General features: G+C 49.2%; 1 protein-coding gene across 1 annotated transcript; it reads right to left on the bottom strand.

The window, feature by feature from the left end:
- Positions 1-6061: 6061 nt before the first annotated feature.
- On the bottom strand, positions 6062-16148 carry DEFB1 (defensin beta 1). Its single transcript, XM_021694222.1, has 2 exons — positions 15960-16148; positions 6062-6296 (listed from the first exon to the last, which is right to left on the bottom strand). Exons 1-2 carry the CDS (start codon positions 16018-16020, stop codon positions 6148-6150), a joined length of 210 nt encoding a protein of 69 aa, XP_021549897.1. The 5' UTR covers positions 16021-16148; the 3' UTR covers positions 6062-6147.
- Between the last annotated feature and the right edge of the window lie 396 nt (positions 16149-16544).

Consider the following 16544-nt stretch of genomic DNA (forward strand, 5'->3'; position numbering starts at 1 on the left):
TAAATTCCACATATGAGTGAGATCATATGGTATTTGTCTTTCTCTGACTGACTCATTTTGCTTAGTAGTATACTCTCTAGCTCCATCCATGTCATTGCAAATGGCAAGATTTCGTTCTTTTTTATGTCTGAATAATATTCCATTGTGTATATATACCACATCTTCTTTATCCATTCATTAAAAAGATAAATAATCCATTTAAAAAATGGGCAGAAGACATGAACAGACATTGCTCCAAAGAAGACATCCAGAGGACCAACAGGCACATGAAAAGATGCTCAACATCACTTACCGTCAGGAAAATGCAAATCAAAACTACAATGAGATATCACCTCACACCTGTCAGAATGGCTAAAATCAACAACACAAGAAACAACAGGTGTTGGCGAGGATGTGAAGAAAGGGGAACCCTCTCGCACTGTTGGTGGGAATGCAAGTGGGTGCAGCCACTCTGGAAAACAGTATGGAGGTCCTTTAAAAAACTAAAAATAGACCTACTCCATGATCTAGCAATTGCACTAGTAAGTATTTACCCAAAGAATACAGAAACACTAACTCAAAGGAATCCATGCACCCCAATGTTTATAGCAGCTTTATCTACAATGGCCAAACTTTGAACACAGCCTATGTATTACAACATCTTAATGAAGCACATCTAGTTTTTAATATCATATCAGTCCAAATCTTACACAAATACTCTTTCCCTTCAGATTCTCCTCTTCCTGTGTTGCCACTGACTGATGTGTTTTTAGGAAATTCAGCATCTTGCTATCTTTGCAATGTCCCCGGGCTCAGTCCTCTGCAGAGCTGCACTGTCTCACCCTCTCCTTTCCTGGTGGGGAGCACACACATCCAGTGCGTCCTCCTCCCTACTTCTGCAAATATGGCGGTGGGTGACCTTCGCAGGTGCGGCCCTCATGAGTTATGACTGGAGAGAGGGCATGTTCCCCTGGGGCACGGAGCAGGCACAGGGGAAAGACGGGAGAGCTTGGTGCTGTGCTGGCCGGGCACCCTAGATGCCAACCGTTTGCATTCAAGGATCTGGATGTTTCTGGCAGGGACACTGGGAATGGCTGGACTTAGGTCACCTCATTGCCTGTCGGTAGTGAGCCACCTGCTGGGTGATAAGATATCAAAAGATGGATCCCGAGGGCTATTGCCTTGGATGGGAGCTGGTGGGGAGAGTCCGAGCCTGAACCCGATGTCCCAGGCCAGGGGTGGAAGGGGGAAGCTCTGTAGGGTCCTCTGGAGAACCAGCAAATGCAGCCCATGAGACGGGTAGGGAAGCGTCGATCAGCAGCCCAATGGAGCGGAAATCTTTCTAATCTAATAAAGTGTGTTCTTCTGGAAGAGCAAACATTATGCATCCCTCCCCCCATCCAAAGGACTAAGTAAGAGGGAGAAAGAGGCTGAGGTAGGATCCCCTTCCCAGCCCTCACATACCCCCCACCTCTGGGGTAGCCCATACACGGGGGCAGGAACCTCCCATAGGACGTGAGATTGAAGTTTAAAAATAGACAAACCTGGGCGCCTGGGTGGCTCAGTTGGTTAAGCGACTGCCTTCGGCTCAGGTCACGATCCTGGAGTCCCGGAATCGAGTCCCGCATCGGGCTCCTTGCTCGGCGGGGAGTCTGCTTCTCCCTCTGACCCTCCCCCCTCTCATGTGCTCTCTCTCATTCTCTCTCACACAAATAAATAAATAAAATCTTTAAAAAAACATAGACAAACCTGCGTCTTCGTAACTAAAGGAGATTCTTTAATAACTCAAAGTTTCCAAAAAGTTATGCAACTGGACTGAGATACCATTAGTGGTTTTGGTTTGTGACCTGATGAGTTGAGATGTTTCATTCAAACCAGTGATAGTTTACTGAGTGAATGCTCATCAACATATCATGGCTTAAATAGCATGTTTGGCATGATTTTAAGGGAGGAAAAGTCAGGGTCCAGGAAGTAGTGGAGAGGGGCTAAGACCGGGGTCTCCTTCCATTTCCCACCATGAATGGTTTGCAAGGTCTTGTCCATGTCCAACTGTGATGGTTCTAGCTCTGTGATCTTCTGAGTCTCTGAGTACAGGTGACTTCTCTCTTCTTGCGCATATATTCTGATTCAGCACTGAGTCAGACTCTGGCTGTCATGGATGGAGGCTCTTCAACCCACAGAGACAGAAAAACCAGCTCGTTAGTGACCCAGGCAGATGAGGTGGTGGAGGGCCATATTCAGATGGCCAGCCAGGCTCCTGACCACCGACCGCTGGACAAGACGACAGGTCTCCCTCCCCATAGCTACACCCCCAAGAGCAAGGCAAAGAGAAGGAAAGGGAGCGGTGCGTCCTGTCGTTGCCACGGGTCAGGGATCACGCTGAGTCGGCGCTATACGTAAGTCATCTCCTTGAATGCTCCTGTCAACCCTGGGGGTACATTTATTCAGCTAGGAAAACTCCTCAGGTATTTTAGGGGGCACGGAATGAATTATTCCTTCTCCTGTCCCTTTTTTTGTTAAATGTGAGCCACAGCTCCAGGGACCCATGACACCCCATGGGGTCTGGGGACCAAGAGAAACAGCATCAAGACATGCAGAAGAGAAGGGGTTGCCCATGGCACGGACCCTCCTGGGGCACCGTGGTGGGCTTCCCTGGAAGGAGTACCCCTCACCGGTTAGGCAGAACCTAAGGAAGGTGAACGTGGATGAGGACGCCCCCCGTATCCTCATGCTGCTCATCCCCCTGAGCACTTTCACGGTCGCCCAGCCCTCACCTGACCCCCAGGGAGCCGGCTTCGGGGAGAACACATTCCTACCCTCCCTCCAGTGGAGCCTCTGTGGTCACTGTAGCCTGTGATGCCAGCCCCGTGGGAGGGCTGGGGGACCTCTCCCCCTCTTGTGGGGCCAGGCTGGCCACAAGGGGAATCTGAGTTCTAGGAGGAGGACAGCCCCAATTTCTGGTCGGAAGCCTTGGCAACAAAAAGCAGAGCAGTGCACAGAAAGCCAACAGCCACCGAATCGTCCCCAAAGGTAGAGCCCAACTGGCATGGTCAATCAGCCCACCAGGCCTGTAAGGGGCATCTCCTAAGTTCCCTGCGGCTGGTGACTAGACGTGCTGTTCTTGATGCCAAGTGTTCCGTCTTCTTCCCTGAGATGGTCAGTCAGGTGCAGCCATGTGGCGAGAGGCTCAAGGAAACAGAATGTATCACATTCGCGGATCCTCGAGATGGGAGGCCCAGTGCACCATGCAGGGGCACATGGAGACGCCACGGTGGCCAGGAGGCAGAATACAGGAGGGAGGGGAAGACTGAGGCCACTGCTTTTGTTGGAGTTTCTGAGGGGAGGCAAAGCAGGGCAGGATTCACAGTTTGGGATTGGCTTGTTGGAATAGTTTTGGAAGGCTTGAGGCTAGAGGGGTAGCCTCTAGTAGGCTGGTACCTTGCCCTGGGATGACTAAGGCGGAAGAATATGGTCTCCTGGGGTGCACGGGCCAGACGGAGGGGAGTGGCTCTGGATGGGTCAGTTTACACATGAAAGGCATGTTCCTGGCTGGGGCTTTGCTCTAAGAATCAGCTAGCCCTGGGCAGGGCAGTCTCTTCCCAGCCAGGAAGGTTTTCTATTTGTTTGTTGGTTTGTTTTGTTTTCCATTATTTTAGATATCAAAACATAATAAGCAGAAAAGAACACATATACAACGCAACATTTAAATCAGTGGACTTTGACTTTAGCAGATTGCCTTCTATAATGTGGGTGGGCCTCATCCAATCAGTTGAAGGCCTTCCTAGAACACACTGACCTCCCCCCAAAAGAAGGAACTCTCCTAGCAGACAGCCTCTGGACGTGAACTGCAACTCTTTTCTACATTTCCAGCCTGTTGGCCCACCTCCTTAGCTTTTGGACCCATCAAGTCTCCATAATTGCATGGGCCAATTCCTCAAAGTAAATCTTGCCCGATATATACACACACACACACATCCTGTTGGTTCTGTTTCTCTGAAGACCACTGACTGATACAGATGCCTTAACTCTGAAGACCACCACATGCAGAAGGAGCTTCAGTTCCCTCCTGTTCATTCTTTTTTTTTTTTTTTGGAGGAAAGCTTGGAGTGGACTATTAAGGGAGACCCCTGTCAGGGAAACCTATGACAAAATCATGAATGGCTACCACGTATTAGTGCCCATCAGAACAAGAATGCTTCTTTGGCTCACTGCAGTTCCATCACCAATCTCTTGACTAGATTGGGTGACATGCCCTGTGGGCCCATGAGCTACAAAGTCAGGATGGCACACTATCTCCATATGAGGCCAAAGTCCAGTGGATTGTAGACAGCGGCAAGCGCGTCCCTAACTCCCAGGCCATCTTCCCTCTGCTGTGGCTCGGGCGATGTCGCCCGCATTCCCGTGTGAGCAAAGCGGGGGCTGAAACCGTGGGAGTAGTGGTGAGAAGGGAGATGAATGTGCATCACGGGGGAAATGGAGAAGTGAGCTAGCTTGGCTGGTCCTGCTCAAGTGCAGGAGGGAGCCGCAGCAAGGGCCTCATCGAAGGAGGACAGGATTTGGGTGTATCGGCTTCTCCGTAAGCTGCAAGCCTGCAGAGGACCTGGGTGGGCAGGGGCAGGGAATGCAAAGGCTCAGAGGAGTTTGGATGGACGAGGGACGGCACGACATTGCGGGGGCGGGTGACAAGAGAAGATGAGAACCTGATCAGCTGCAGTCCCTTGCAATGGGCAGTCAGGAGTGCCACCCCCTTGTAATAGGAGCCCTGGGACCAAATGTCCTAGAGGTGGAGGAGCTGCAAGAATCACGCTCGCCTTTCTGGTCCAGGGCCTGCTATTTGTGGTTCTGGTACTGTTGATGGCATACCACCCTCTTCCTGGGACAGTCACTTGCCTCTTTGTGGCTGGGGATCCAGGAGCATTTGCTTTTGGTCACTTGAAGAGCTCCTGCAGGGCAGGGAAAATCACCACAACCTGGTAAACCAAAGAATGCAAGATAAACACAGAATGTGGGTTTTGTTTTTTTTTTTCTCTGCCGGAAGACCTGGGTCTTGGGAAACCCAAAGCTTAGCTGTCCTGAGTGGGAAGGCTTATCCGGGAATCTTTGAGTTGACAGAATGCTCCCAGGGAGGACTTCCATATCTTGAAGAGGGAAGTTGACAGCATGCCTGAGGTTTCTTTTCAAAATAAAATGCTCCTGGATTATTTCTTCAGCTTTTCAGAGGGAAGGGAGAGGCCTGGATGCACTGGAAGTAGCCATCTGTGATGTGTGTGTCACAGAGAAAGCCGGGTGGTTAACATCCACAACACAAATCAGCCTCCCCTCCCTCTGCCTCTCCCCCCGCCCCCAAAAGACAGCGGTTAATGACGGAACCCGCCGCTGGGGGATAGGAGCAAAAGTTTTTAGTGTTTGCTTTTCATCTGTGCTTATAATGTATCGACGTGGAACATGAAATTGTCGTTGCCAAACTGCAGATGGCAGAACCGCATGCATCATCGGGAGTTGTAAAAAAATTATCGGAGAAAAGGGCAAGCAACCCGCTCTCCCTCCCCAACAGGTGTCTGCGGGCCGAGGAGTGAAACGAGAAGGACAGAGGCTTCCGTCACTGACGCGCGGCGAGGCTGTGTGATCGCGGAGCGGGAAGCCGGACACGAGGCCTGGAGAAGGGAAGTTACGGGAGGTGTTTTGTGGCCCTAAGGGAGGTTCTCGGATGCTAAGGTGAACCCACCCACTGCCCCAGGCCCAGGAAGGAGAAAAGGCTGCTCTGGGCTCTGTAGACGGGCTGTTTCACGGAACAGGCTGCTAAGACCACTGAGTTTGGGGTGAGCTGCGCCTGGACCAGGGAAGGATTCATCGGCCTCGTCCCCTCCTCATGTGTGTGTCCTTGGTCTCATGGGCACCCTCGGCATCGCCCACACTTGGCTTGGTAATGACACACAGTGGAGGTGACATGGCTCAAGCCTGGTCAGCATTGCCCAACACCGTGTGGGACGGGCCCTGTGGCCTGGCCCATCCCTGCTCCTAACCCCGAGACTCTCTCAGCCTCTTCCTAAAGGAGACAAGAGTCATTTTGGTCGGAAAGAGGTATGCTTGAAAAAAGTCTTCTTTTATTGAAACAGCGATTACAAATACTTCGCTGGACTTCCTTTCTCCATCACGCCCAGCTCAGAGTCAACGCATGCAGCACTTGGCCTTCCCACCGTAACAGGTGCCTTCCACCCTGGTGAAGAGTGGGCAAGGGGAGAAGTTACAGGTGCCTCCTTTCCTAACACAGATGTAGTGGTCAGACCTCTGGCCGAGACCTGTCAGAAAGCCAGCGCCTGTAGGGAGGGAAAGAAAACACTTCAGACTCACGGCTTGCCGCCACGGTGATCTTAGAATATTTGGTAAAGCGACTCTTTGCAAAGCCCTGCAAAGAGTTTTCTCTTCCAAGACTTTGCACCGTCCGAGGTCTGTGCCAGCTATGGCCAGAGGGAAGCCAATGATGAGCAGCAGGCTTCTGAGCGCGGTTTCCTGCTGCCCAGAGAGCTTTAAGGTGTGCGGGGATTTCAAGCTAGTCCCCAAGGAAGTTGCCCAGACACACACCCTGTGCTTTAGTAATGCCGAAGTGCATTCCCGACTCCGTGAGCGTCCTAAACTACCCCCACTCCCATGCTGCCTGGTTGTACCAACCCCTCCAACCGGAATCCCTGCTCCCCCATCTCTCCTATTACCATCTTCGCTGAAATCTGTGTTCCATTCAGGGCAGGTTGAAAGTATGGCTACGCTATAACGCTTCCACTGTTTTGTCCACTTGGACTTCATTCTGTCTTCTTCCCAATATCCCAGAATCTCATAATCAGAAGGTTTCTAGACTAGTCTTCTGCTTTATCTGATAGCCGCCCTACGATATCCCCAGTAAGTGGGGGTCAAGCCACTGTTTTGCTTGCCTCTGTTGATAGGTCTTATGGCCTGAATGGTGTCCCCTCCACCAGAATGTGTATGTTGATGTCCTCACTAGCCAGGGCCTCACAGTATCACTGTATTTGGAGGTAGGGCTTTTCAAGAGGTGATTAAGGTTAGATGAGGTCATGAAAGTAGTCTCTAATCCAATAGGACTGGGATCCTTATAAGAGGAGGACATTTGGACCTATAAAGGGATGTGGGCACACAGGGGAAAGGCCACATGAGGACAGGAGAGTAGGTGGCTATCTGCGAGCCGAGGAGCGAGGCCTCGGGTGAAGCCTAACCCGCTGACACGTTGACCTTGAACTTCATTAATCCCCTCTAGAAGTGGGAGAGGATTAATGTCTGTTGTTGAAGGAGACCCCCCCCCCATGCTCTTTTGTTATGGCCCCGTCCAGCTGATTCACACAGCAGGCCGTCACCAGCTGTGATGGAGGGGACGGTCCATTCTAATGTCATACGTCTCTGCATATCGGAAAGATGGTTCTCATACCCATTGAAATTGTCCTTCTATTTAATCCGTATCCTTGTTACAGCTGCCTCATCTGACCTAGAACTGTGGGTGTCTGGTGACTGGATATTTGGCAATGTTTGGGGACATCGTGGGTTGTCACCACTCTGGGGTATGTGGGGCGGATGTTATAGGTATCTAGTGGGTGGGGGCCAGAGGTGCTGTCAGGGACCAGCGATGCACAGAACAGCCCTCTAACAGAGAATTATCTGGCCCCAAATGTCAGTAGCCCCAAGGCTGAGAAATTGTGGTGTAGACCAGTGGTTCTCCATGCTGCATACACATTCAATCAGTTGGGGTAATCTTAAAAATATACACTTACTTGTTCTGGGGTGGAGTTTAGGTACTGGCATTTAAAAAAAACTCCTTAGATGCGTCTAATGTTCAGTAAAGAATCTAGAATTGCCGGACCACTGGTTTTCAAATTTTAGTCAGAACTAACAGTACAGAATTCCCTTGTCAAGGCTGGGAGCAGACAAGAAGGAAAGCAAGGACAGCACCTTCTACTAATATAAAAAATTAAAATTATTAGGAATTTAAAAACTTGAATAGTTCATGGAAATAGAAAAATTGGAAATATTTTTCTATTCATATATTCATATAGAAAAAATAGAACACTCACCTGAACAAATGTAAAAATTTAGTTGAGATAAAAAAATTCTTAGAAAAATACAATTCACTAAAATAAACAAATAAGAAATAGAAAATGTAAATAGTCCCATAAATATCAAAGAAATCGAGTCCATAAATGAGACTCTAGGCCGAGATGGCTTCATTAGTAAATCCTACCAAGCAACAAATAAGAAATAGTGTCTACACAGCACTGTTTTTTAGAATAACAAGATAGAATATTCCCTAGTTCATGGTGTGATGCCAACTTGGTCTTAATACCACCATCTAAAAAGATCAGCAATGCAAGGAAAGAAAAGGAAACCTCCCTGATCTGCAGAGAGGCAAAGATCCTATATAAAATGTCAGCAAACAGAATAAAACCAAGTTTAGTTTGTTTCACAAATTCAAGCTTTCATTTAACATTTGAAGACCAGTCAATGCCTATTAACAGTTAAAGGAGAAAAATCATATGATCGTCCCAACAGGTGCAGAAAAATATTGGAAAAATTCAACACTGATTAATGATAAAAACTTGTATCAAATAATAAACTGGAGAGAACTTCCTTGATCTCATAAAGAAAATCTACAGAAGCCTATAACCAGCAGTACACTCAATGCTCAAACATTGAAAACTTTTCATTTGAGATTGCCAACAAGACCAGCATAATGACTATCAGCAATTGCATTGAACATTCTACTTGAGGTTACCAGCCAGGGGAGGAACAGAAGGGAAAAAAAAAAAAATATATATATATATATATATAAGGGTTGAAAAGAAAGAAATAAAATTTTCACTATTTGCAGGCTTTATGATTATATGTAGACACTCCAGAAGGAATTAATTAAAAATTTTAACTATGTCGCTGTATATAAGATCAATATAAAAAAATCAATTTTACTTCTGTGTATTAGCAACCAACACATAAAATGAAATTAAAATAAATCACCATATTGAAATATCAAATGCCTACTTATAAATCTAAGAAAGTACAATACTCCTGTATATAAGAAATACAGTATTCTTTGATAAGTTAAATAAGAACAAAATAAGTGGGAATGCTGTTTTAAGCACTGGAAGATTAATTATTTTTCAAATGTTAATTTCCCCCAAATTAATCTGCAGATTTAACTCCATACCATGAAAATATCAAGAGATTCTTGCAGTAAAACTTGACAAACTCATTCTAAAATTTATATGGGAATTCAAAGGACCAAGAATAGCCAAGACATTCTTGGAAAAGAAGGCAGCAGGACTTGCTTTACTGGATTTTGAGACTAATTATATATCCACTCTAATTAGACTGTTTGGTAAAGATGCAAGGACAAACCTACAAATGGAACAGAATGAAGAGTGCAGAAAGGGGCCCATACACGTATGGAGAATTGAGGCAGACCAGCTGCTTAGGAGAACAGTTGTGGTTGGAGGTGGGGGAGCTGGTTCTGGGACAATTGGATATTCATGGATTATTGGATATTCATGTTGGAAAAAAACAACAACAACTTTACCCTTAACTCACACATTAAAAACCATTGCCAGGTGGACTGTAAGTCTAAATGAAAAAAGAGAAATAATGAGTCATCAGAGGACAATGTTGTAGACTTTCTTCATATTTTGGCGGTAAAGAAAGATTTCTTAAGATACAGAAGGGATTACCCATAAAGGAAAAGATATGACACATTTAGCCACATTATAATCGTGATACAAACTTCAGTGTAAGGAAAGTTTCCATTAGGAGAGAGAAAAATTACAGCACAAGGTAGGAGAAGAGATTTGTAATGTTACAAAGGGCTTGCATGCAGAATATAAAAAGGACTACTACAAATCATTAAGAAAAAACAGATAATCTGATAGAAAATATAGACACATATTTTCACATATCACAAAAGATATCCAAATGGCTAGTAACTATATACAAAAGTGCTCAACTGAGTGTTTATCAGGAAAATGCAAATTAAAATTCCAACAAGATACCACTACACTCACCAGACACCTAAAATTTAAAAAATGATTGACAATAACAAGAATTGGTGTGGATACGGAGCAATGGGAACTCTCACTCACTGGAGAACGGTGTGGCGTTATCTATCAAAATTATAAATTTTTTGTGCTATTATCTATCAATCAATCAAAATTGAACATGCATATCCTAGGACCCACAATGCCCCCTACCTCATGGTACCTAGCCAACTGAAAGGCATGCACGAGCCAAGCTATATTATTCAGCATGAGTGTTAACATGGTAAAAGTCCAAGAAATATAGGAAGTCATTACCATAAAAGCCAAGCGGTGATTACCTCTGGGGGAAGGAGCAAGGGTGGGTGACTGAGAAGCCTGGAGGGATATTTCTTAGGGGCCGGCCAAGTCCGGCTTCTTGACTTAAACCCTGGTCACAGGCTACTTGTTTTGTAATTCATTAAGTTGTACATTCCTGGTTTATGCACTTTCCTGGATGCATGTTATATTTTGCAATTAAAGAAGGAAAAAAGTAAGAGTTGCTTCTGAAAAGGTTACCTGCATATTCCCAGAGCTGTGCAGGCTCTGCACCGCGTGTGTCCCGTCCCCGATTCGGTGCGCTTCCCTGCACTCCCTGCCTGCCCATGAGCTCCGTGGGTAACTCACACCTGCTCTTCTCCTCCCCTTTCCCAAGGGCGACAACACTTCCCGGAACTTGGTGCTCATTCCTGTCGGTGCTCATTCCTGTCGGTGCTCACGAAGCTGGCCTGAGATACGTGATCCTGCACATCCCGTGGCGGCCGCCGGAGCGCCACAAACCACAGGAATGTGGAAAAGAGAAAAGTCGCTTCTAGGTAAGAACGAGGGGGTGAGAAGGAGCGGAGCCAGGCCTGTTGGGAAAGCAGGTTTGTGCCAGTTTCTATGCTTGCGGCGAAAATAGGGACTCTTGCACGTGTACGTTTATTGAGCCAGTTACAGCCAGATTGTCCAAAATCCCACCTCAATGCAGGGGCAACACCAACTGTCGCTCTACTCAGGGGCGATAACCGGTGTTGGTTGAAAGAAGGACGGTTGGATTCAGTGGCGGGAAACTTGGTAGGAAATGGGTACAGAGAACAGTAGACAGGGAGCAGGGGGTGGGGGGGATCCCGGGAATGGAAGTGTGGTGAGCAGGTTGCTAACGGAGCTCGTTCTCTGTCCTTCTGCTCAGAAGTGTGGGCACCAAGGTCCCCTTTGTATCATCTGATCAGAGCTACTAGTGAGGTTTTGGAACAGTGCTGGAAGGCAAAACTGGAGAGCTGTTGACTAAATTATAAATGTTTTGGGCTAAAAAACCACCAGGCTGAGGCGAGAGTGAATTGTGAAAATGATAAGCGTTTTTGGAAAAGCTATGAGGCCCCAACTCGCCCCCTGCCAGGATCCGCGCCCCCTTTCCTTACCAGGAACCTGCAGGAAAAGGGCAGGAGGCTCTCGGAAAGGGCAGGATCTGGAACACCTGACCTGTGGGACCAAGCAGTCTGAGATGCGTGAGGAGCAAACAAACGCGCAGATACACGGAGACAAAGAATGCAATCTGGGTTTTCCCACCTCTGGCCGCAGAGCCCCACACCTACTGAGGTGTATGGGGACGCGGTGCTGGGAAGTGGTTGGAGCCTGGTCCTAGGTGCAGAATCAGCTGATCGGAGCCCTCTGGGCCTCAGCATATCAGCTGAGGCTCTTTCCCCGCTCAGGACAAGGTGGTGGTTGGCAGTCATGCCGGGGGAAGGGCTGCCCGCCAGCAAGAGGCTTCCCTGCCACTGGGGCATCGAAACACTTAGGAGTGATGCTGGTGCTCAAGCCATCGGCGGAGGCTAGAGAGGATCCAACTTCATCTCTATGCATCTTCTTCCTCTTTTTAAGATTTTATTTATTTATTTTAGAGAGGGGCAGAGAGAGAGAGAAGCAGACTCCCTGCTGAGTGCAAGCCCGACTCGGGGCTCGATCTCACGACCCTGAGTCATGACCTGAGCCGACATCAAGAGTTGGAAGCATAACTGACCGAGCCACCCAGGGGCCCCTCTATGAATCTTCTTAAGCTATCTGGGGACAAAATCAAATACACAGGCCACTCCTGCAAAACAAGTAACGAAATTCCAAACTGAACTGGAATAAAACTAAAGACCGGAGGCCCCCTTCCACAGGCACGTAGCCCATGGGGTCCCTGCTCGCCAACTCCCGCCTTGAAAATCAGCAATGCCTCTTGGAAGTTCATGAGAGTTTTGATTCAATTCTGCTTAGATTATTCTTAAGATCCACCCGTGTGCCTGGTGACACATCCAGAGGTCTTGGGGAAGCGTGTGGAGAGAATGTGGGGTTTGGAACCAGAGCTAGAATCAAGTTCTTGTTATTTGTCGGCTGGGTATTTGAGAGTCAACTTTTCTGAGATTTACTACCAAAAAAAAAATCTGTAAAATGGGGATGATAGTAGGTCCCTACGTGATAGAGATGCTGGGACATTTAGTGAGATGACATTCATAGAACTGCTTTGTTCAACTGTAAAGCGCCACGTGTGGTATTTTGTGAGCACAGCTCAGTTTCCCATGTGATGCTGACCAGGGGCCTCTGCGAAGCTTGGTTTGGTGGCCACAGGGCCTTTGTGTCTGAGGCGGGGGGAGGGGGGCATGTTTTTCTCGACGGGACCCAGAGGCCATAGGAGACACATTCTTGGTGGTGGCTGCCAGAGGTCAGGCAGGTGAAAGGAATTCGGGCAAGCAGGTTGGGGTGGGGATCACAGAGTGAGACACTCAGGTATGGACAAGGCAGGGCAGACTCTGAGGGTCACAGAATGTGCGAGCGGGGAGTCATTTTGCCCAAACCTTCATTTTGGAGGTGGGGAAATTGAGGCCCAGACGCCCAGGAGTGCCCATGGTGTCCCGGAAGGAAAGGAAGGAAGGGTATTGAGGAGTGGTCCATGCCTCTCTCAGTGGGTTTGGTTCGTTTTGCTCTAGGGAAGCGCTAACCACCTGGGAAAAGGCGTAGCTGAAACAGAACATCCTCCCCACGTCCCTGGGTCCACTTTGCTCTCCCCCAATCAGCCTCCATGCTGCCAATACAGTCTCTAAAAGAAGCCATTTCTGATTCTGTCCCTCTCCCAGTTTAAAAAGCTTTGGGGCCCACACACACCCGGATGGTTTCCTGCCGCAGAAGACCCCACTCAGCGAGGCCCCAGAGCCCCGGCGTCAGAGCAGATGGCCTGGGTTCGAGTCCTCACTCTGCCTGTTAGCAGTCCTGTGAGTTCGGCCAAATTATTTATCCACAAAATGAGGATAATGGTTCTTCCTTCCCCATATGGGCCTGGGGAGAGGGGAGACTAAGGTAAAAGTGAGAGCTTCAGGGTTTTATTTCCCTTCCTCTCTGGGCTTTCACACCCGATAGCCTTTCTGTCTGGTTTGTCTTTATTCCCACCTGCCCTTCTCCTTTCACTAGTTTCTAACTCAGGCCCACAAATCCGCATGCCCACAGCAGCCAGACAGATAGGGAAAGTTGGCGAAGTAGGCTAAGGCTGAGCGATAGGGAGCGGTGGGATCTGCAGTGAAGGGGGGGGCAGTTGCTACAGCTCACAGCTGCTGTACCCAGAGTTCAGGCTTCATTTGCTTGTGTTCTTAAGAGAAGATACAAATCTGAATTTTATGTGACACATCCTGAGTTTTTAATGTCAAGAAGGAAGTAAAAAAAAAAAATTTTTTTTTAAATACCATGAACACCAAAATGACTTCCATCTTTCCTTCCCTTCTCAGCTCTCTTAGGAAAACCTTCCTGGCCCCTCGAGACCAGGTCAGTCCCCTTGCCACACGTTCCCTCAGCACCCTGTACTTAGTGGCATTTCACAACACAATGGTAATTAGATAATTAATTATAAAATTGGGTTTCTTGTCATGCTCTGCTTCTAGAACATCAGGTCACGCTTTCAAGGGCTGTGTTCTCTTCCCCTTCCCCAGGGCAATGCCTGCACACAGTAGCTGTTAACTAAATATTTGTGGAATCAGTGAGTGAGCAGCCCCAAACGATCCTGATTTCTAAACCCCTCGGCTGGGTTCTCATCCAGCTGATGCAGGGGACCCGAGCTGCCTTGTCATTTGGACATCATTCTGTGTTCACAGAAATAAGATTTCTGTAAGATAAAAGGGGCAGAAATAAGATTTGTATAAAACAAAAGGCGGCCCCTTTTTTGATAGAGATAAAAACTGCTAAAAGAGAATGTCCAGTCATGGTTTCCGGCAGTGACCACACAACCACCATTCACCTCGGGGCATGTGGGCCTCAGTTTCCCCATGGGTGAGTAGACAAGCCCTAATGGCTCACTCAGAAAAGGGAGTGAACTGATCCCCTGTGAGGGCTCAGCCTGACTCCCAGTGTGAGGCTGGGACCCAAGCAGCACCTTCTAGAAGCAGCACTCGGCTCCCGTCTTAACATAAACTTGGTCCTGTCCCCAGAGGGAGAATCAGTGTTGTGCAGACAGGATTTGCGTGCTGTCAGCGTAGGGTAGCTTCTCCTGGGAGTGTCTGAGTGAGTCCTGTGTATACTTAGCGTTCCATCACGTTAGCTAATATTGCTATGCGGAATGATTAGTACATTTGGTTGTTCCTGCATAGCCTCGGAAACACTTTAATATTCTCTGCTTTGAATGAGATGCCTGTAGTCATCTCTCGAGGTGACTGACTGAACATAACTCTTGGAGTTAATATAGTGGCTCTCGAGCTTTTCTGAGCTTGAACTGAGCTGCAGTCAGACATTTTGCAGGGCCCCTCGGTGTGAATGCACACGGGCACGCACGCAGCTGAAGTCAGAGTGGGATAAGACGTGTGTGCGCTCCCTGGGCAGCATGCACTCGTATTGTTGGTTCTTTGAAAAAACATGGTGGCGACTCACTAAACTGATTTCTCCACCCCTCGAATGGGTCCCAGCTGGAAACTTAAAACTCTGCATTAGAATACTTTCCTACCCAGTTTCCAGATGGGGGGACTGAGTCGTCCTTGGAGAAAATGTAGCAGATTTCTATGATGCAGAGAAGCACCGTCGGATCTTTTAGGGAACTTTGGAGCTTTCATGCTCTAAATGCTCCCTGCCATGGCCCCCTCATTTTGCAGATGAGACAGCTGAGGCCCAGGATGTATGATTTGCTCGAGGCCACGGTAGAACATGTCCCCCAGTTGGATCCACCTGCAGCATCCCACCTCCTCTTACGCTGCTGTTCTGACCCAGGGGAGCTGCCCCCTTCCGGCCCGACAGAAAGCTCCCTCCTGTGCCCTGGGGAGATTTCCCACTCCGCAGAACACGAGAGGACTTCCCAGGGAAGACTGAAGACCACCTGTGCACCCCTGAGCGCCCGAGCATGAAGTGAGTCAAAGGTGCAGGGTGAGCTGGCTTCGTGGGAGGGGCAGGTGCACCTGCTTACCGCGGGCCACCTGGGAGGCCCCACCCAGTGACCAGGGTGCGCTGGGGCTGGCAGCCTACACCTCTCGCCCCTGGATAGGAAGCTGGCCTCTCAATGTGAGGAGCCAGAGTACGTGGTCCCCTTCCACATAGGATGATTTCTAGATGTCCGGGACAAAGACGGAGACGGGGGATGCTGGAGCTGCCTGCGACGGGCCCCAATCCCTGCCAAGCACCAAGGGCATGGAGCCCCAAGCACAGTCAGGGAGGGAGACCTGGGTCTGTCACTCCTGCGGCTGGGCTGCCCTGCGGGCTGGGGAGAGTCAGCCTGGGGTGCTCCCAGCGGGCTCATCCCTGGGGCTCGGGGGAAAGCCCCAGGCCCCCGGCTCAGCAGGCTTGCCCATCACAGTCTGCCCACGCCCGCCCCTCAGCCTCGGGGATGCTTCTCTGCCACTCCACCCCAAGGACCCAAGGGGCAGCTGTCCTCAGACTCAAACCCTGAATTCCTGGCCCAGTGCAAGGGTGCTAGAACAGGGTCTCAAAGCTCACCTGGGGCCAGGTGGGAGCAGAGGAGGCACAGAATCAGCAGCGGGAAGGAGAGGACCCTCATGGCGCCTGGCAGGCTGGGCCGGGATGCCCGGTGAAGGCAGAGAGGCTCCTCGGAGGCTGAGCCGACAGAGGCTTCCAGAGGCAGGAGTGTCTCTGTATTTATAGGGCAGAGGTTGCACAACCACAGAGGTGATCTGAAGGGTGGTGTCGCAATCCAGAGTGAAATTCTAATAAATAACCCCTCGTGCCATTTGCCCTGAGTAGTCTGCGAGTCATGTGCACACATTTTCTCTGTCTAGCTGCGGCTAGATTCAGCTTTCCGCCTGGAAAAGCTGGAGTTGGCTCCTCTGACCAGTTCTGTTTGGTTTTTGAGGCTGGGCAATGCGGAGGGGCTTCCAGAAGAAGGCAGCTCAGGCCGGCAGGCCCGCCGTGGGAGGGCTCAGAGAGCCCCAGGAGGTGGCCCTGGGGGGGAACACTGCGCAAGGTGGCTGCCCAGCCCCCAGCCGGTGCAAGTCTCTGTCGCTGAGCCGCATTCCCTGTTCGACGGCCCCAGACAGCACCCTCTTCCCTGACAGAAGCCCAGCC

This window comes from Neomonachus schauinslandi, chromosome 2 (assembly GCF_002201575.2).
Source record: "Neomonachus schauinslandi chromosome 2, ASM220157v2, whole genome shotgun sequence".
Classification (NCBI taxonomy): Eukaryota; Metazoa; Chordata; class Mammalia; order Carnivora; family Phocidae; genus Neomonachus; species Neomonachus schauinslandi.

Excerpts from the sequence above, each read along its gene's own strand:
- DEFB1 (XM_021694222.1), bottom strand. The coding sequence starts at position 16,020 with ATGAGGGTCCTCTCCTTCCCGCTGCTGATTCTGTGCCTCCTCTGCTCC. Across the intron at positions 6,297-15,959 it reads CTGCTCCCACCTGGCCCCAG|GCGCTGGCTTTCTGACAGGT; the intron begins GTGAGCTTTGAG and ends CCCTCCCTACAG.